Raw genomic sequence first — 18,114 nt, 5'->3', positions numbered from 1 at the left:
GATGGAACCCAGATCCTCTGCATTGGGAGTGCGGAGTCTTAGCCACTGGACCACCAGGAAGTCCCCCACTTAGTTCTTGACTCACAGCTGCTAACTGACCCCCCAAAAATATATCTGAGGTCAGAATTCAGTAAGTAGGATGACTTTAGGAATCTTACCTCATGCTTTAATTAGAGGTAATCACTCAAATAGTTGGGATATTTACATGAATTGAGGCTGGAGAGTGAGGATCTGAAGCCAACAAGACCTCATGCTCTGGCCTGGGCCCCCACAGCCCAGCTCCATGACCTTCTCCAGCTGAAGCAGGAGAATGCCTACCTGACCACCATCACCAAGCAAATCACGCCCTACGTCCGCTCCATTGCCAAGGTGAAGGAGCGACTGGAGCCCAGGTGAGACTGGAGGTATTCTGGGGGAACCAAGATACTTCTGGATGTGGATACAGAAAGTGCCACATCTTTGGAAGAGTCCCGATCAGGGAAGTGGGCCAGGTCATGATCTGGGCAGGTCAGGTGCTGGGCCTCTGCTAAAACACAGAATGCGTGGGCTTCTCTGAGTTTCTGCTTCTAGGCACACAATCACCCACCTCTTTACACTTTGGAGATGAAATGAGGATCTTCAGCTGATTCAGGCAGCAGGACACGGAGGAGAGAGAACTTCCCCAGCCTATGATTAAGCCAAGTCTAGACAGGGACCTGGACCAGGCTCTCAGCACCATCGTTGGGCACTGGAAGTGTTATGGGGGCAGAGGGTTTCTTGGTGGCAAGTCTTCAATGTGCCTGCCTCTCAGGTCACAAGCCCCATGGTGGTTGCCCTGTAGCACTGGTACACAGTGGTCAGCCTGGGTTCTCCTTCTAACACCCTCCAGGGGACTCCATTTGCCTTGCCCCAAAGTGAGATCTCCTGATTCCAATATGCCCCATGTTCCTTGTTCATGATTTGGTGCAGCCTATCCTCCAAACAGCATCTTGAGAGGATGGAACAGACATGTTTTGAACAGCACAAGTCTGCTGTATCTTTCTTTCTTTCTTTTTATCTTTTGGTCATACTGCAAGACATGAGGGATCTTATTCCCAACCAGGGATTGAACCCTTGTCCCCTGCATTGGAACCTGGGAGTCTCAACCACTGGACCTTCAGGGAAGTTCCTGTAGTATCTTTATTCTGCCTTCATGCTTGACTGACTGATAGTTTTGCTGGGTATTGAATTCTAGATGGAAATTCTAGATTGGGAATTATTTCCTTTAAAGGCACTGCTCTACTGTCTTCTGGCTTCCAGGGTTGTCTTTGAGAAGTTTAAAAGCATTGTGATTCCTAATCCTTGTAATGTGACCTACTTATTCTCTTTAGAAGCTTGTGGAATCTTCTCTGCTCCCAGTGTTATAAAATTTCATATTGGTGCAGGTCTAGCTATAGTTCATGGGGTTGCAAAGAATAGAATGTGACTTAGCAACTAAACAATAGCAAAAGTTTTATCCATTTGGTACCAGTGGGTCCCTTCAATCTGGAAATATGTGTCCTTATCTGGGCATATTTCTTTTTGAACTGGTTAATTGATTTTCTCCACTTTTTTCTCCACTTTCTGAAATTCTTATTGAATACTGGACTTCTGTGGCTGCTCCTCTGATTTACCTTCCCTTTTCAGTCCTTTTTTTCTATCTCTTCATTTATCTGCCATACTTTCTGGGAGATTTCTTCATTTATCTTCCAACTTGTGTATTTAGTTCATTTTTGAAGAAAATTTCCAAGAGCTCTTTATTTTTAAAAATTTATTTATTTATTTGGCTGCACCAGGTCTTAGTTGCAGCACATGGGATCTTAGATCTTCATTACTGCATGTGTGATCTTTAGTTGTGGCACTTGAACTCTTAGTTGTGGCATGTGGGATCTAGTTCCCAGGCCAGGGATTGAACCCATGCTCCCTGCATTAAGAGCACAGAATCTAAGCCACTGAACAGCCAGGGTAGTCCCCAAGAGCTCTTTTAAATGTTATAAATTGGCTTTCACTTCCAAAGAGGTGTTTTTGGTACCCTGACTGCTCTAGTTACATAGCATTCAGTTGTTTCATGGACGTGACATCTAACCCCTTTGGGAGCTGATAGATTTTTTTGCTTAAGTTTCCGTCTCCCTGAAGGCTGTTTCCTCCAAGTTACTTTTTGTTTGTTTCAGTTTCTATCTTCCATGTTAAAGGCTTTTCTCAGATGTCAGGAAATCTTTGATTGCCTCTTCATGTTAGGAGTGAGGTCGGGGAGAGCAGGTTCAAGCTCTGAGCATGTGGGTCATGTGAGGCATCTGGGTGGGTGGGGTTTTTTGCTTTGCCTTTTTTTTTTTTTTTTTTTTTTGCCTACTTTTAGCTGTTCTGGGTCTTCGTGGCTGCTCAGGCTTTTCTCTGGTGGCAGAGAGCAAGGGCTGCTCTCTAGTTGCCATGAGCAGGCTTCTCATTGAGGAGGCATCCACTGTTGTAGAACATGGGCTCAGTAGTTTCACCTCCTGGCCTCTAGAACACAAGCTCAGTGGTTGTGGAGCACAGGTTTAACTGCTCTGCAGCATGTGGAATCTTCCCAGACCAGGAATCGAACCCATGTCTCCTGCATTGGCAGGAGGATTCTTTACAACTGAGCCACCAAGGAAGCCCCGTGATTAATTTTTTTTAATGCCCCAATATCAGTTTTAGATCTTTGCCCAGTTTCCTTCCTGGAAGGTCACCATGTGGATCATTTGTCTGCACACCTAATTTTCTGATTTTCAATAGTTCTCACCTGTGTGTCATATCCTCCCAGAGACTAACCTTTCAGAATTCAGGGTTGGGGAGATGCAGCTGTTCAGAGGTGGGGACCTTAACCTTCACTGTCCTATTTCAGTCCCATCCCCTGAGTTGCAGAGGCAACGGGGCTGCCTATTCCTGAGCCCCCTGAGGATTCTGTGGTGGGAACTGGTGGGACCTCAGCTTCTCAGGTCTGCTGAATTAGTGGACACTTATCTACTGCTCTCCAGCTTCCAAATTTTGCTGTTATTCTTTCCTACTGTCAACCTGGAAAGGACATCCCCCCTCATTGTTTTGGTCCCTTTACTAGTTTTAGTGAGTTTGGGGAAGGAGGAAAATTAAGAGTGTGTGTGCACAATTGCTGTATTAATCCAGAACTGCCAAGCCACTTTTTATTTTTTTAATTTTATTATTTTTTTAAATATTTATTTACATATTTATTTTTGGCCATGCTGGCTTTTCATTGCTGTGCAAGGGCTTTCTCTAGTTGTGGTGAGCAGGGGCCACTTTCTAGTTGCAGTGCTCGGGCTTCTCATTGAGTTGGCTTCTCTTGTTGTGGAGCACAGGCTCTAAGAGCATGGTTCTTCATGGTTCTTCAGTAGTTGTGGCCCATGGGCTTAATTGCCCTGTGGCATATGGGATCTTCCCAGATCAGGGATCAAACTAGTGCCCCTGCATTGCAAGGTGGAGTCTTAATCACTGAACCACCAGCGAAGCCCCAAGCCACCTTTTGAGTGACTACTTTAACAAGTCACATTGAGTGGCTGCACTCATCATACTTTTTGCAGTTTTCAAAAAATATTCACTTATTTAGCTGCACTGGGTCTTAGTTGTGCCATGTGGGACCTTCATTGTGATGTGCTGGCTCTTAATTGCAGCATCTGGGATCTAGTTCCTGGACCAGGGATCCAACCCAGACTTCCTGCATTGGGAGTGAGGAGTCTTAGCCACTGGACCACCAGGAAAGTCCTCCTTTTGCAGAGTCTTGATCAAATCCTAGATCCCTGGATCCATAGATCCCTTGATCAAATCCCTAGATCAAATCCACCCAGGACTAATGACAGTGTCCTCCTAGACTGACATTCAGTGCGATTTACTCCAGATACTGTGTGATTCCATTATCCTGGGGGCCTCTAAGTGGAGGAGACATTGTGGTGTCACAGACCCCGCTTGTTCATACCGTGTGCCCATTCTAAGCCACGCTCTTTCTGTGTGCATCCTTTCCCTTCCGTGTGCCCTGCTTTGGTGAGCATTTGGCTGCCAGTAGTGAGCTCCTGCCCACCTGTAAGGGGCAATACCCTGGCAGTCACACCTCTGTAGGGAAGAGGCATCTGTGGTTGGTGTCAGTGACTAGAAAGAAGCTCAGGCTGGAGCCCAGCCCCTGGGGGTTTGGGGTGAGCAGGGAGGCTGCCCCTCCCCTTCTTCGTGGACCACTTTGCAGGTATCTAGAGTTGCCCGCTGCCTCCTCCCCTCCCAGTGCTGGGAACCCCCTTCAACCCCATGCCCTGGATCTGCTTTTGTTCCATCATCGGCGACCTTCCAGCTACATCCTTTGACCTTGGAGCAGCGATCATGAGCCTGGACTGTCTATTGCCTTCATCTCGCTCTTCTCTTGCTTCTGAGACACCCCATCCTCCCACCTTCCCTCTGACCCTTCCAGCTAGTCCTTCTTAGTACCTTCGGCTTGGCTCTGCCTCCTCGGCTCAATGCCCAAATGTCAGTTTTCCCCAGAGCTCAGTCTCAGGCACTCTTCTCATCCTGCACCCTCTCCTTAAGGGGCTTCACCCAGCCCGCCCCCCAGCTTTAAAACCCCATGGTATAACTTCCCTCACTGTCCACTGGTTAGGACTCTGTGCTTCCACTGCAAGGGGCATGGGTTCTATCCCTGCTCAGGGAACTAAGATCCCACATGCTGCATGGTGTGTCTCCCCAGTTTTTTTTAAAGTTAAAAACTCCAAAACCCCATGGTGTTGCAGATGACCCCCAACCCACTGCCCCATCACAGACCCACCCAAGACTCATCTTCATGTACCCCTTCCTGGGGGTCTCCGCTTCGATGTCTCAGGGCACCCCAAACCCCAAAAGGGCCCCAAGAGCTCAGTTTCCTTCTCCTGAACAAGCTACTCCCGTCTCATCTCAGTGCAGGCATCACAGTCACGCAGGCGCTCGTTAAAAGCTCAGGAGACATGATTCCCCTCCTCCACTCACCTCCATTGCTAACCCCTCCCCACATCCTGTTGACTCAGCTGTCATGGTCCACCTGCTCTGTCTCCATTGGGGCCCCCAGTCCAAGCCACCATCGTCAACCCCCTCTCCACCCTAGCCCCTCCAGCAGGTCACAGTCAGTGTGGCCTGGGGCCTGAGAGTCCTTTTGGGACTCTCTCTGCCCACCTCTGTTCTCGTCAGCCCCTCTCCACACCTGTCATGATGGCCTCTTGGTTCTGCAAAGAAGTTGGACTGGCTCCCACTTCCTCATCTCCGCCCGTAATGTTGTTGCTTCAGCTTGTTCCAGGGACCACGTCACCCAGGCCTCAGCTCGAGCATCAGCAAGGAGGCCTTCCTGAACCCTCCTTTTGAAAGCAGGTCTTACTCACAGTCACTTCCCCCCTATTCGGACTTGTGGTGCCCCACCTTGGCATGTCTCCCCAACCAGAACAGGGCTCCCAGGAATGCAGGGCCCAGCCTCTCTCATCCACTGTTATGGCCTTGGCCCTCGGTAAATATCTGAGGCCCGAAGCCCAAGGTGGGCCCTGAGGGTGTGCTCAGGTTAGGGTTTGTGCCATGAACCTGAGCACACACACCAGGTTGGCTCCACACCTGGTCGGCTCTGCTGCATCCAGACCCTGGGAACTGCTTTCTCTCTCGCAGGTTTCAGGTCCCTGTGGATGAACCATCAGACCATCCACAAAACATGCATGATGATGGCGTGAATGCTGAGGCCCCGGCCAGGTAAAGCGGGTCCTTTCAACCTGAGCAGGCAAATGATTTAATCTCAGAGACAAACATAGATGATAAAGACAGACTTCGGGTTTTCTTTTGGTCCCTGCTTGCCACTGACCAGCTCTACAGCCTCGGCTGGGCCTCCGTGTATAAAATCTGGGTGGTGCCTTCAAACCAGTGATCTTGTAGATGACAGATGTGACATGGATGGACATGACCAGAGTTTTGTAACCAGGGATGGCCATGACTGCCACCTTCCTTCCCCATACACCTCTGAGCACCCTGGCTCTTACGCCATGTGACTCAAGAAAAAGTGACTGAGGGTTATTTCTTCCTTCATTGGAGCCACAGTGTTTGCCAGAATACTTGCCAGAGGGAAAAAAGAATGTGCAGTAACAGAGCATCACTGTCACAAGCAGATCTTCTCGTGTTTCACTGGAGTTGTAGAAAATTGGAGCTAAGAGGGCCAGTGGGTGGGGGAGAGGTCTGCTGTGTCCAAAGCCGCCGTGGGGTTGGTGACAGAGCAGAAAGCAGCCCCAACCACTCCAGGCACCGCGTTTAGCTGCTTCAGGGGAGGGTTGACTCAAAGAGCAGGGTCACAAACCTCCAAAACGGTCTGAACTGTGGACGTTTTTGCAGCTAGAAGTCTTAGAAGCAAGATGAGTCCTTTAGGAGACGACGTGGTTCTGGTTCTGCTGTGGTCACCCCCTGGTGCCCTTTGGGAAGGCTTGCTGTTCTGAAAGCCTCTGCCTGGGTGGATTTTAGCGCTGGGACTCCAGGGAGATGGGGACGGGAGCAGAGGGCGGGGGGTCACGCCTAGTGTTTCTTTAGGAGCGATCCAGTAAGTGTCACAGAGAAGAAGGAGAAGAACTCAGAGCTGAGAAACAGCCGAGCTCTGGGCAACCTTGCAGAGGAGCCTCCACTGAAAAACAAAGACACACACAGACCCAAATCAAAAAACGGGGGTGATGTCTCCACCCGGAGGGAACGCCCAGCTTAGCCTGGGACCAGTTCCAGGGTCAGGCACTTTGCAACAAGCCAATCAACGTCAGGACAGTTAAGAAAAGACAGTTCCTGTTGTTGTTGTTGTTTTTTAATTTGTAATCATTTATCATCAGTAAAATCCAGACACTCCAGCAGGTCCCCATTTCAGGTTCTCTGGCTTAGGCTAGACTTCTCGTGGCTCAGAGTCCTGACCCTTATCACAGTGGCTCCAGGAGGCATCCCAGTTCATCCTGCACCTCCGTGTGTACTGGGCTGTGAGCTCCCACCAAAGTGCACCCTCTGAATTTCATGAACGAGCCTCTTGGACTACTCTGCCTCAGAGGAAGCCTGTTCCTTCTGAACCACAGCCCTGCTGTTAGCTGGAAAGTTATCCTAGTGCTCATCACTAGGTTCATCGTGATCCTAGTGCTGACTCAGCCAAGGGGAAAAATCTTCACTCCAGCTTTTCTCACTGTGGGGCCTGGGCTGAGCTCATAAAGCGAAGAAAGAGCACCTCTGTACTGACATACCCACGACTGTCCCCACCTGCCGTCACTCTCCTGTGTGCACCTCTGAAGACGTTAAAGCATGATTCACCCGCAACTTTGCTCCAGTGGTTTTTCATTCTTACCCAGGAGCCTTTTTGTCAAGTGGAACTTAAACAGAACACTTAAACATGCAAATTAACCTGCAAGACCCTGATGCTGGGAAAGACTGAGGACAGGAGAATGGGGTGACAGAGGAGGAGATGGTTGGATGGCATCACTGACTCAATGAACATGAGTTTGAATAAGCTCCAGGAGACGGTGAAGGACAGATAAGCCTGGCGTGCCGCAGTCCACAGGGTCACAGAGTCCGACACAACTGAGCCACTGAACAACGACCTTCATGACCTAACGTTCAAAGTTCTGGAGGCAAAATGATGCCGAGTCACATCTTAAACAAATACCAGCTTGATTTAGCGATTCGGGTGGCTTTCATGTGCTAGGTGGGCCTGCAGGTCAATACACTGGTCCACTGGTCACAACAGCACCCAAGGCCTGCACATCTGCTGTGTGCACCCAGGTCCCATCCCAAAGCCATCACAGACCTTCCAGGTGGGGGAGGGAGGGGCGGACCTCCACAGTGCTGAGGGGGTGTGGGCAGGAGGAACACAAGCTTAGAGGAAGGAATTCAGAACTGAACCAAGGAGGCAGACATGTCTGGCTTTATGCTGGAGGTTCTGGACGTTTCTTAACTGGAAGTAACAAGACCTTAAGAGTTTCTGAATCCCACACAGTCACACTGCTGTTCATAGCGAAATCAAGTAGTTTTATTTAAGAATTGGAAACCATCAGTATCTGTGAAAGAAAATCCAATATTTAAATAAACATTTCTGCATGTAAAAAGAAGAGCAATTACTCTGTAAGGTTACTCTCCTAGCTTAGCTATGGGACAGACCCACAGGAGCGAGCCCAGGAGGGCACAGACTGACAGCAAGTCTCCGCCCACCCCCACCCCACCAGGCAGACAGGCTGGGGGTGGCCCGGCCTTGCTAAGTCGCTACAGAAGCAAAACGTGGAGCAGAGAGAGAGCACAACTATCTAAGGCAGTTAAGAAAGTGCAGAGAAGGGCCAGGGAGTCACCATTCCCATCACCGAGGGGCTGCTACCAAAAGGAGACCCTACTATTAACGCAACCCCTGGGTTCAGGGACGTTTCCCCATCATGATGACCAACCAGAGTTAGATAGTTAAAGGGATTAAGTTTACTTTTTAGGTGTACAAAACGGCTCATGACCATGAAAAGGTGGTGGGGTATGCTGCCTTCTGTCAGGTTCGCCCCACAACTTCTTTTCCATAAACCAGCATTCTTGGCCCCAGCCTGCAAACTCTAATGAAGTGTTTTGTTTTACACTGCTTCCAAACAACTTTGTTCTATGCGGCACCTCTCTTCCATTTCAGAGTCTCCACTTTGAAACCTGGGATGGAAAAAGAAGTCTCCTGACGGTTTATTTAATTGGAGGGAACTGGCGATATGGCCCTTACCCAAAGAAAAGCTTTCGGGAATACCCAAAAAGCCTGTACCTCATTAACCTGATTCTCCTCCCTGCACGCTGGCACTGCTAAATTTATGAAGTTAAAAATAACCTGAAGATCTCAGTGCTAGATGAACGTCGATCGCTTGCCAAAGCCTGTCCCAAAGCGGTTCATCTCTGATCCCTAAGTAATTGCTGATTTCCGCCCTGGGGGACAAAGCAGGGCAGAACGTCCTGTCAAGCCCAGGTGGTCAAGCCCGGGTAGGTGGTGTGACAGCATCTCCCTGGGACACCAGGGCCGGCCTCCTGAGCCCCCCCCGCCTGGCAGGCAGGTGGAGGAGGGACAGGCTGTCAGAGGCCAACGCCTTCAGTCTTATGGTCCACAAAGCCAGGCGTTATTAGCAGCTCTCCGTGTGCTAAAGACAGCCTCACGGCCCCCAGTGTTGAGGAAAGCTGGGTCCTATCTGGCTAGCCACAGCAAGAACTTTGCCTTGGAGAGCAGGGGCTGCTGCCAAAGCTGCAGCCACACCCGCCTCCATCCTGCAGTCCTACTAAGTGGGTTGACTTTGCTGAGTGTGGCCTGGGGAACAAGTTTAGGACTGATTCAATCCTCACACACACTAAGTGCATCTGACGTCCCACCAGGCAGCGTTCCCGCCAGAGGAACCTCCCGCCTTGAGGCTGCCGCCCGCGATGTCGGCAGGCAAGACCTCAGGAGGCCGAGGCTGGAGCGTCACACCCCTTGCCGACGAACCCGTACACCTCTTTGGTATATATAATCATGAAAAAAACTAATTCGGCCAGGAAATCTAGAAATAAATAGCATTTTGAGTTGGTAAGATGCTTTTTTGAACACACGTTTCTGGTATCTGGTACGGTGAATCCAATGTCCAGTTTTGTGTAACTCACGCGGTACTGGTTTTGTTTGTCATCTCTCTCACCAAAGTGTTAAAAACATTTGACACCGTTCTTCTAAGTCTTCACAACACCCCTGTGAGGTAGGTGGTATGGACCCATTCTACAGATGGGGAGGTCTAGGCACAACAGGGTTTAGTGACTCCTTGAAAGCCAGGTGGCGTGGCGCAGCAGTGCTCCAGTCAGGCGCCGATCCACGCTCCCAGGCGCCACCGCAGGGCTTCATGGACAGAGTCACACTGAGACCAAGTTCCTCTCTCTAATCCAGAATTCAACTAGCGCCTCAGAGCTTGGACTCGTAGAGCCAACCACTCTCCCCAAACTTGAAAAACAAAAGTAGTTGTAAAGTAATTAGCCTCCAACTAATAAAAATAAATGGGAAGGAAAAAACATAAAAAAAAAAAGCAGTGACTAAATCTCAGCTCTATTTTTCTCATGAGTTGACTTGCTGGAATTTTATAGTTGCTTATGCTCAAACCCCTTTGAAAAAGACAGTCTGAAATGGCATTAGGGATGATAGAAGTTTGAGAACAGACCATAGGAATCAATGGTTAATACATTTAAGTCAAAACACAAAAATATAAGCTATGGTAAAATAAGAATAAATCCCAAATAAACGGAGAGCAGTATTTCTCAATGTTTAACAATGCCTTGCACAGAGCAGGTGTCCAGGAAGCATTTCCTGGATAAAGGACGAATGACACATCTTTGACACGCCTGTCACTGGTAACGCCAGGCCCTTTTGGAAGGAGAGCAGGTGCCAGGCCCCTCAGAAATCCACAGGGGCCCAACATCTCCCTGGCGCAGAGAGCCTTGGTAACCTGAAGCCTCAGCCAGGTCATCGGGGGCATCCATGCTGCCTTTCTGCCGAATAAAGTGTGAGGCTCATACACCGTGTTAAGTCCTCTTTGAGTTTATACTGCTATTTTTTAAAAATATATAAGTAAATAGGATGAGATATGTGAGGAACCAAAGGAAGCATCTTAAATTGTAGAGAAGCTCACGCATGTAAGGACGGAAATAAGGAGGTTAAAGCTGTGCTGTCTCTGTTTTTCGGTTAAAGTGAGGATTCTGAACGTGTCTCTAACACTAATAAGCACTGATGCCCGTGCGCCCCTTCCTGCGGCAGGCGCCTCACTCACGTGAGGGGGGAGCTCACCTCTCTCCCCAGGAGTCTTGATTATAACTCAACACCCCTGGCCTCGTGGGGGGCTGAAGTGTGGCCTAGGCACTCCCCAGGCACGTCTGGGGGGCGCTGCTGGGTATTGCTGTTATTTGCTTCTTGTCCACCTTTAATCTACATCCTACCTTGATTCAGCCCAAGAGCAGGCTGCTCCAGGGCGGTGGGGAGTAGGGGGCTGGGGGTGGGGGTTCCTTTGGTCCTAAGGCCTTCTGACCATTTGATTTTGAGTGATATTCCGGAAGAATAATTGGTGACATAGAAAATGATTAAGAAAATCCATTCTGCAGAGTGGTCGACAGGAGGCAGTTCTGTCCCCAGGCTGCAAGGAGCGGGAGGCCCCCCGGCCTGGCCTGGGCCACCCTGGGCCTGTCATAGCTCCACCTTGACCCCTTTTATGAAAGGCAGGCCCGTGGGCACCCGCTTCTTATACTCCAGGTACTCCTCTCCGAAAAAGTGGATCAGCGAGATTTCTTCCTCCTCTGTCCGGTCGCGGAAGAACCGCCACACTGTCAGAGCGTAGCTCACCCCGCAGATGGGGTTACACAGCATCACCTGACGGAGGGAACACAGCGTTAGTGGGCCAGGGTCAGTGTGATTTCACACCGTGAACCTGAAGGGCATCAGCCGCTCTCCAACACCCACAGAGGACTTCCTGTCAAGGGCCCCGAGGGACTCTCGAGATATGTGACTAGGGTCTTGGAGACCCTGAGCCCAGGGCCAGAGCCCCATGAACTGGAGTCCCACCAGCATGTTCATAACAGAACTGAATACTCGTCGCTGTAGCTTTGGCTGGTCTGCTTTTCTCTTGTTCCTCTTACCTGACAGGTACCTAAAAATTACAAGGGTGACCCAACGTGTGAATTCCCGTTGTAAGCACCACTGCCTTCCCCCATGGCTCCCAGCTTGACCACTTCCTGTCCCGGCCCTACACCTCAGGACCTGCTCCCTCCCACCCCACAGCTCCCTGGTCCTCTGCCCCCAGCCCGGCCTCCCCATGCACACTGTACATTGTCCTCCCTGGAAACCACTCCCCCTGCTCAGAATCGTGCCTCCTTAGCACAGCTTTCAAAGTCCAGAAAAGTAGCTTCTTGGCCCACTTCTGTGCAGCTCAGGAGGCCTTCTGACCTCCCTTCCCCAACCTGCCCAGAATGTGTTTCCCCCCATGGGTGACCAGACCTCACTTCTTATTCTCACCACTTGACTGAGTGTCTCCTGTGTTCCCAGCACGGGCCAAGCCCTTTACCACCGACCAGGAAGCCATTCAACCCCCAGAGCAAGCCTCTGAGGCGGTGCTGCCACCCTACTTAAGGGAGGCCAAGGAGTGGACATCAGAGTTGGGACCCACCCAGCCAGCAGTCACATGAGGCCTCTCAGCACACCCTACAGTGGGTCTTCCCACTCTTAGGCCACAGCCCGCCATGGAGCTGAAATCAATCCCCTGCATCAGAAATAGCGTCACAAACACTAACCACTCGAACATAGCGTGTTTTGTACACCGGCAGGGTAAGGGCTGTTTCAGAAAAGATTTATTCTGCATTCACATACACCTGTGTGCTGGGTCACAGTGTAAAAAGATCTACAGTCAAAGAGATGTGAAAACTTCTTGAGGGACTTCCCTGGTGGTCCACTAGTTAAGAATCTGCTTTCCAATGCAGGGGATGTGGGTTCGATCCCAACAGGAAACTAAGACCTCACATGCCGCAAGGCAACTGCTGAGCCCACAACTAGCGGTGGGTGTGCACTGCGACGGAGATTCCCCAGGACACAGCAAAGGGCCAGCGCGCCACACCTGAGACCTGGCACGTGCGTGCTCGGTCGCTCAGTCCTGTCCGACTCTGCGACCCCAGGGACTCTGCGACCCCAGGAACTGTGGCCCGCCAGGCTCCTCTGTCCATGGGAATTCTCAGGTAAGAATACTGGAGTGGGTTGCTATTTCCTTCTCCAGGGGATCTTCCCGACCCAGGGATTGAATCTGGATTTCCTGCGCTGCAGGCAGATTCTTTACTGTCTGAGCCACCAGGGAAGACTCAACACAGCCAAATAAATTTAAAAAGGAAAACAAAACCTTGAGTCCTAGAGCACTTAGGTTTACTAGTCAGCATTTATGGCAAATTACATGATTCCTCTGCAATCAGTTTGTAGCCAGAGGACGTGATTGTTAACACAGGAAGTTGCAGAAATGCAAGTTTTAAAATGAAAGCCGCACAAGAACCTGCCCCTTCTATACCACTGGGGGTCCACCAGAGGGTCCCCAGGTACCAGCGTGCAACGGGATGCCTGGGGCCCAGACTGGATGTTCCCAAAGAGGTGATGAATCTGCTAAGCTCTACCCACATACTCTGGACAAGTCCTTCTAGGTCTAAGAGAACAGATTCAAGAGACAACTGTCCAGAAACAAGGCTCAGCCTGCAGCCTAAGACCCAGCGAACCTCCATCACTCACGTTAAACCTGACACACACCTCTGGGCTCACTAATGTGCTGTGTGTGTGCTGTGCTGCGTGCTAAGTCACTTAGTCGTGTCCGACTCTTTGCAACCCTATGGACTATAGCCTGCCAGGCTCCTCTGTCCATGGGGATTCTCTAGGCAAGAATACTGCAGAGGGTTGCCATGCCCTCCTCCAGGAGACCTTCCCCACCTAGGGATCAAACCTGCATCTCTTCTGTCTCCTGCATTGGCAGGCAGGTTCTTTACCACCAGCGCCATCAGGGCTCATTAACAGCAGCTTCTAATGAAAATCAGCTAAGCTGCCCCTTGAGTGGCAGAGGGCTCTCCCCACATCTGCACCTCTGTCCTCACCCCACTGGGTGAGGCTCCAAATCTAAGTTAAAGAGGTAGAAAAGGGGTACGAAAGATGGGGCAACAGTGCCCAGAACCACTGAGAGTTTACAAGTTTGGGACACCCGGGTTTTAAGCATACAGCAAAAAATGTTAAAGACTAAATCAGTCCTTTTAACTTTTACTCAATTATCACTTGAAACACAGCAGGGAACATGTATACCTATATAAAAAGGACCAAGACTCCCCTGGTGGCTCAGTGGTCAAGAATCTGCCTGCCGACGCAGATAGGGTTCTATCCTGGTCTGGGAAGACTCCACATGCCTCAAGCAACTAAGCCTGTGTGCCACAACTACTGTGCTCTAGAGCAGACAGAGATCCACAAGAGAAGCCACGTCCGCGAGAAGCCCGAGCACCACACGGAAGGGGAGCCCCTGCTCCCTGCAGCTAGAGAAAGCCCACGAGCAGCAGAGGCTATCCAGAGCAGCCAAAAACAAATAAATTCATAAAAATAAAAAACAAGAATAGGACCAACAAGTAATTCTCTGGTGGTCCAGTGGTTAGGACTCTGCTTTTATTGTCCAGGGCCCAGGTTCGACCCCAGTCAAGGAACCCCTGGTCCCACAAGCCACGCGGCACCACCAATAAATAAATAAACACAACATTTTAAAAACAAAAGCGGGGGGAGAACCAACAACTTTGTAAATACACTGAAATCCACTGAATCATACACTCTGAAATGGTGAATTTCACGGTATTTGAATTACCTGTCGATTTAAGATATTATTTTTAAAAACTTTAAAGGGGACTGGCATTGATTCTGACACCATACCTGGGTTCCAATACTCCAGTAAAACCACCCGACGTAGGACGGATGCCGGAACCAAGCATATACCCCGCTGGTCACCAGAGTGTGGGTTTCTGACTTTTCATTCTGCACCACGTGGTTGAAATTGGAACCAGCTGTAAACATTGCTGCTTTCCTCAGACACTCTCCAAACACCACCATCAGCAGCCCCGTGGCACTGATCCAGGTGATCTGCTTCAGTTCTGCAGGACAGAGATGGTGACAAAGGGAGAGTGAAGACCCTGGACCACTGAGCTCTCCCTCTGCAGGCTTAAAATTAAGCTGTTTCCAAAGATGGGACACTAGAAAACACACTGGCGGTGGGGGGATCAGCATCAGTCATCACATTGAAGCTTAATTATAAGCAGAACACATCCCCCAACGTTGTGCTGTTCATCCATTTACTCGGAAGCACCAACAGTCCAGTTAAAGCATCATGGCAAAGAGCTGATGGGCTGCCATCCTTCCTCTGGGGACAAGAGCAGCTAAGTGAAGCAAAGAAGGCTCAGCCTTTCCCACCTTGGCCCTCTACTGAATCTGAGGAACTACATACATGTTATTTAACTTGTTGCACAAAGGTCAGTGTCAGAGTAGCTACCAGATGCAGTGGTTTTTGCTAGTAGAAGTTTTCATATGAAATTTCTCAAGTCACAGAAAATGAACAGATCCAGATCCCCTGATTATAAAACTGGGGTTACAGCTATCAGAGGCTGAAACTTCATGTTAGATGGTGCAAACTATGTCTCACAGGGCTTAAAGTGAAAGGTCAACATGTCCCCCATTCAAAATCCAGAGGTGGAATTCACAAGCGAAGCTCGCCTTTTATAAAGAGCTTAGTGAGGATAGAGATCTGGGGAAAATCACTCGAAGAGATTAGACCTGGGAGGTAACGCCAGGTCGCTGTCCTCAGGCCCCGTGGAGGCCACCCTGGAGAGGGAAGAGCAGGGCACACTAACCTGGCCAGAAGATATTCTCAAGTGTGAACTCTATCCAAGAAGAAAGAGCCGCGACTGTGTACTCCAGACTGTGATTCAGGAGAAAGGAATCCAAGGACAGGCTCTTGGGGTTATTGACTGCTGTGACTAAATATTCAGAATAGTGGAACAATGACAGGGAGCACATATACCTATTTAAAAACAAAAAGAACATGAGGTAAGCTGAGGCAAGAGAATTAAGCAAGCCGTAAGTCCAAGTGCTGATTTGTTCTGAACTGTCCCTGAATTCTCTGATGAGATTCTGTTGTCACCTGACAGTGGATATCAGGCACAGGCACCCACATTACTCCCTGAGGTTTGCAGAAAGTGGGGTTGTAAAGGGACTACGTCTTTGAATATCACAGGAGGAGGGGGAAAAAAAGAAAAACATAGGTTAGGAAGGCATTATGGGCCTTCTGCCTTTAAAAGAAAAATGACATTACACACAGTAAAACATGAAAGGGGGAAGTATCAAAATAAAGTAGTGATGTATGTCGAATACAAAAATCCAAAAAACCGAAATAATTCCAGCAAAGGAGGATTAGATGGCTCAGAGTATCGACAATAGGAGATAAAGTTTTTACCTGGAAGCCACTGGTTCATATCCAGGTCAGGGACTAGAAGGCTCAAGGGACTGAAATCATAGTGTAGGGAAAATCCTACACAGGCCGTGGGGGAAGCATTAGATGTGACCTAATAGAAATTAGAGACGGAAAAGGCCTGTGAAGACGAGCCAGAGCCTTGCCCCTTCCCGTCACTGAGGACCAAGACCCTCTTTCTGGGAAGGGCTGGTCACATTACTGAAGGTGCAGTGGATGAGGACACCTACGGGGAGGATGCCACGAGAGACCTCCTTCTACCTGCGAGGTCCAGGATGCAGGAATCTAGGAAGCTAGAGGCCTCAATCCCTCAGAACCCTCACTAGCCTTCAGCCAGTCAGGGACACGGGACCATCACTAATGACCCTCTGATCCACCCACCCTTGACTCACAACTATGGTTCCCAAAGCACTTCTTACCAGCCAAAGTGATTCCAGGAAGACTGGCTAAAACTTAGCAGCACTCCACAGCCAAACACAAAGCCAAGGAAACAGGCTCGGATGGCTATCTGAAAGGGACCCAAAAGAGGCTCAGTCACCTGACTGTTCAGAGCATATGTCCTACTTCCTGGCCTAAGTAGGCCACCACCAAGTCCATGGAGTCGACTTGCTAAGAGGTTAAAGGCCTGAAGTAGGGCTGCCTGGACTCAAATCCTAAACTCCCCTCTCTCTGTGGCCTTAGGCAAGTTACTTAACCTCTCTGGACCTGGGCTTCTCCATCTACACATGGGGATGACCACAGTACCTACCTTTTGAGGGCTGCTGTGAGAATGACCCATGTAAAGTACTTAAGAGGAAGTGCTATAGAAGTTTTTAGCTGCCATTACTATTAGGATTGTTTTTATTCAGGGCTGTGGGAAAACAGCGTAAACCTAGCGTACTGGCCGGATTCTCCCAAGTCCACGCAGCGAATCTGGTCGGGACAGCCGGGACTCCGCGCCCAGCCCCCTCCACGTAACTGCGGGAGCCTTTGACCTCAGACTTGACAGTAGGTAGGCAGTTCTCCACACCTCAAATTACATAAAAGAACTCGTGGGCCCGCTCACTCCCACCCCACGCGCTCATCTGCCGCAGCTGCTGAACCGCGCCAACTGCAATTTTCCACCCACTCCGCCGGGCGGAGGGGGCCCGCGCCCTACGCCCCCCAGGACTGACGGGGAGGGCGCCCTCCCGCCGCCTGAACTCGCAACTGCTGAAGAACACGGCCGGAGGAGGCAGCCCCTCTCGCGGGCCGCGCTGTCGGCCGACCTGGACCTCGACCCCGGCGGGGTACGGTGCCCACGAGCGACGCCCAGCCCGCCCGGCCCCCATCCCCGCCCCAGCCCTCGGCCCGGCCCGCACCTGGTAGCGCGGCGGCCGGTAGAGCAGCAGCAGCAGCGCGTTGAGCCCGGCCACGTAGAGCGCCAGCCCGGTGCGGCCCTGCAGGCCGGCGCGCGTGAGCAGCGGCAGCGCGAGCACCGAGGCGCCCAGCAGGAAGGTGGCGAGGCTGAGGCGCGCCTCGGAGCCCGGCGGAGCCCGCGCCGCGCAGCCTGCCATGGCGCAGGGAGGCGGACAAGCGGGCGGCGGCGCCGGCTGTAGCCCTGGGAAACCTGCCCGCCGCGCCTGCGCACTGCGCCGCCGACGCCGGCCGCGAAGGGCAGCCGCCCGGACCTGCACGCTGCCAGCAAGCTCTCGCGATACCGCCGCGCCGCGCGGCTGGGGCCAGAATTTGGCGGGAGCGCCCCGCCCCGCGGCCCCGCCCCGCCCCGCGGCCCCGCCCCGCCCCGCGGCCCCGCCCCACTGTGCCCCCTAACGGCTCCACCTGACCCAGGCGGAGCGGAGGGGGGCGCCACGGGAGCCTGGGTCTTGAGCCGAGAAGTCACCGCCAGGAGTCGGCCCCAAACTTCAGGATGTCCCTTGTCCGGAGAAATCACATGAAATCTGTAGCTTCCCCTCTCCCCGGCTGCGTGGTCCCCCGGGAAACCGACACTTGGGCGTGCAGGCGTGAGCCGGCGATCCGCCTCCTCCCCACCCTGCCCGGCCGGCCCCGTAAGGTCCGCGCGCAGGGTCCGCCTTGCCCTCGGCAGGGTCTCCGAGCGCCCCGCTGGGGGCCCTTGCGGCATTCACGCAGCGGGAAG

At 51.3% G+C, this 18,114-nt stretch overlaps 2 protein-coding genes across 14 annotated transcripts in view; one reads left to right on the top strand and one right to left on the bottom strand.

Annotated features, from left to right (window-relative positions):
• RNF207 (ring finger protein 207) overlaps nucleotides 1–10,001 on the top strand; it is a 24,426-nt gene extending 14,425 nt beyond the window's left edge. For all 12 annotated transcript variants that reach the window (XM_043923306.1, XM_043923310.1, XM_043923309.1 and 9 more), the window contains 3 exons: nucleotides 275–392; nucleotides 5,632–5,712; nucleotides 6,535–10,001. In XM_043923306.1, coding sequence (XP_043779241.1) covers nucleotides 275–392; nucleotides 5,632–5,712; nucleotides 6,535–6,703 — 368 coding nt within the window. In that variant the 3' untranslated portion in view covers nucleotides 6,704–10,001. The remainder of the gene's footprint in view (nucleotides 1–274; nucleotides 393–5,631; nucleotides 5,713–6,534) is intronic.
• On the bottom strand, nucleotides 7,978–18,114 carry ICMT (isoprenylcysteine carboxyl methyltransferase). 2 transcript variants are annotated; one of them, XM_043923317.1, is made up of 5 exons: nucleotides 17,339–17,625; nucleotides 16,418–16,506; nucleotides 15,382–15,551; nucleotides 14,411–14,628; nucleotides 7,978–11,353 (listed from the first exon to the last, which is right to left on the bottom strand). In XM_043923317.1, the coding sequence occupies exons 1-5, from the start codon at nucleotides 17,531–17,533 to the stop codon at nucleotides 11,171–11,173; spliced, it is 855 nt and encodes a 284-aa protein (XP_043779252.1). In that variant the 5' UTR covers nucleotides 17,534–17,625; the 3' UTR covers nucleotides 7,978–11,170. The 2 variants fall into 2 exon arrangements, with proteins under 2 accessions (XP_043779252.1, XP_043779251.1); XM_043923316.1 differs by lacking the exon at nucleotides 16,418–16,506 and having other exon boundaries at nucleotides 17,339–18,114.

Source organism: Cervus elaphus, chromosome 14, assembly GCF_910594005.1.
Source record: "Cervus elaphus chromosome 14, mCerEla1.1, whole genome shotgun sequence".
NCBI classification, from domain to species: Eukaryota; Metazoa; Chordata; class Mammalia; order Artiodactyla; family Cervidae; genus Cervus; species Cervus elaphus.
The sequence above is the reverse complement of the archived record's forward strand: the minus strand, read 5'-3'. Positions and strand labels throughout refer to the sequence as shown.

Coding starts and splice junctions, on each gene's coding strand:
- ICMT (XM_043923316.1), bottom strand. CDS start 18,099: ATGCCGCAAGGGCCCCCAGCGGGGCGCTCGGAGACCCTGCCGAGGGCA. Junction 15,552..17,338: donor ACCGGCCGCCGCGCTACCAG/GTGCGGGCCGGG, acceptor GTTTTTAAATAG/GTATATGTGCTCCCTGTCAT. Junction 11,354..14,410: donor ACTGGAGTATTGGAACCCAG/GTATGGTGTCAG, acceptor TCCCTCCGTCAG/GTGATGCTGTGTAACCCCAT.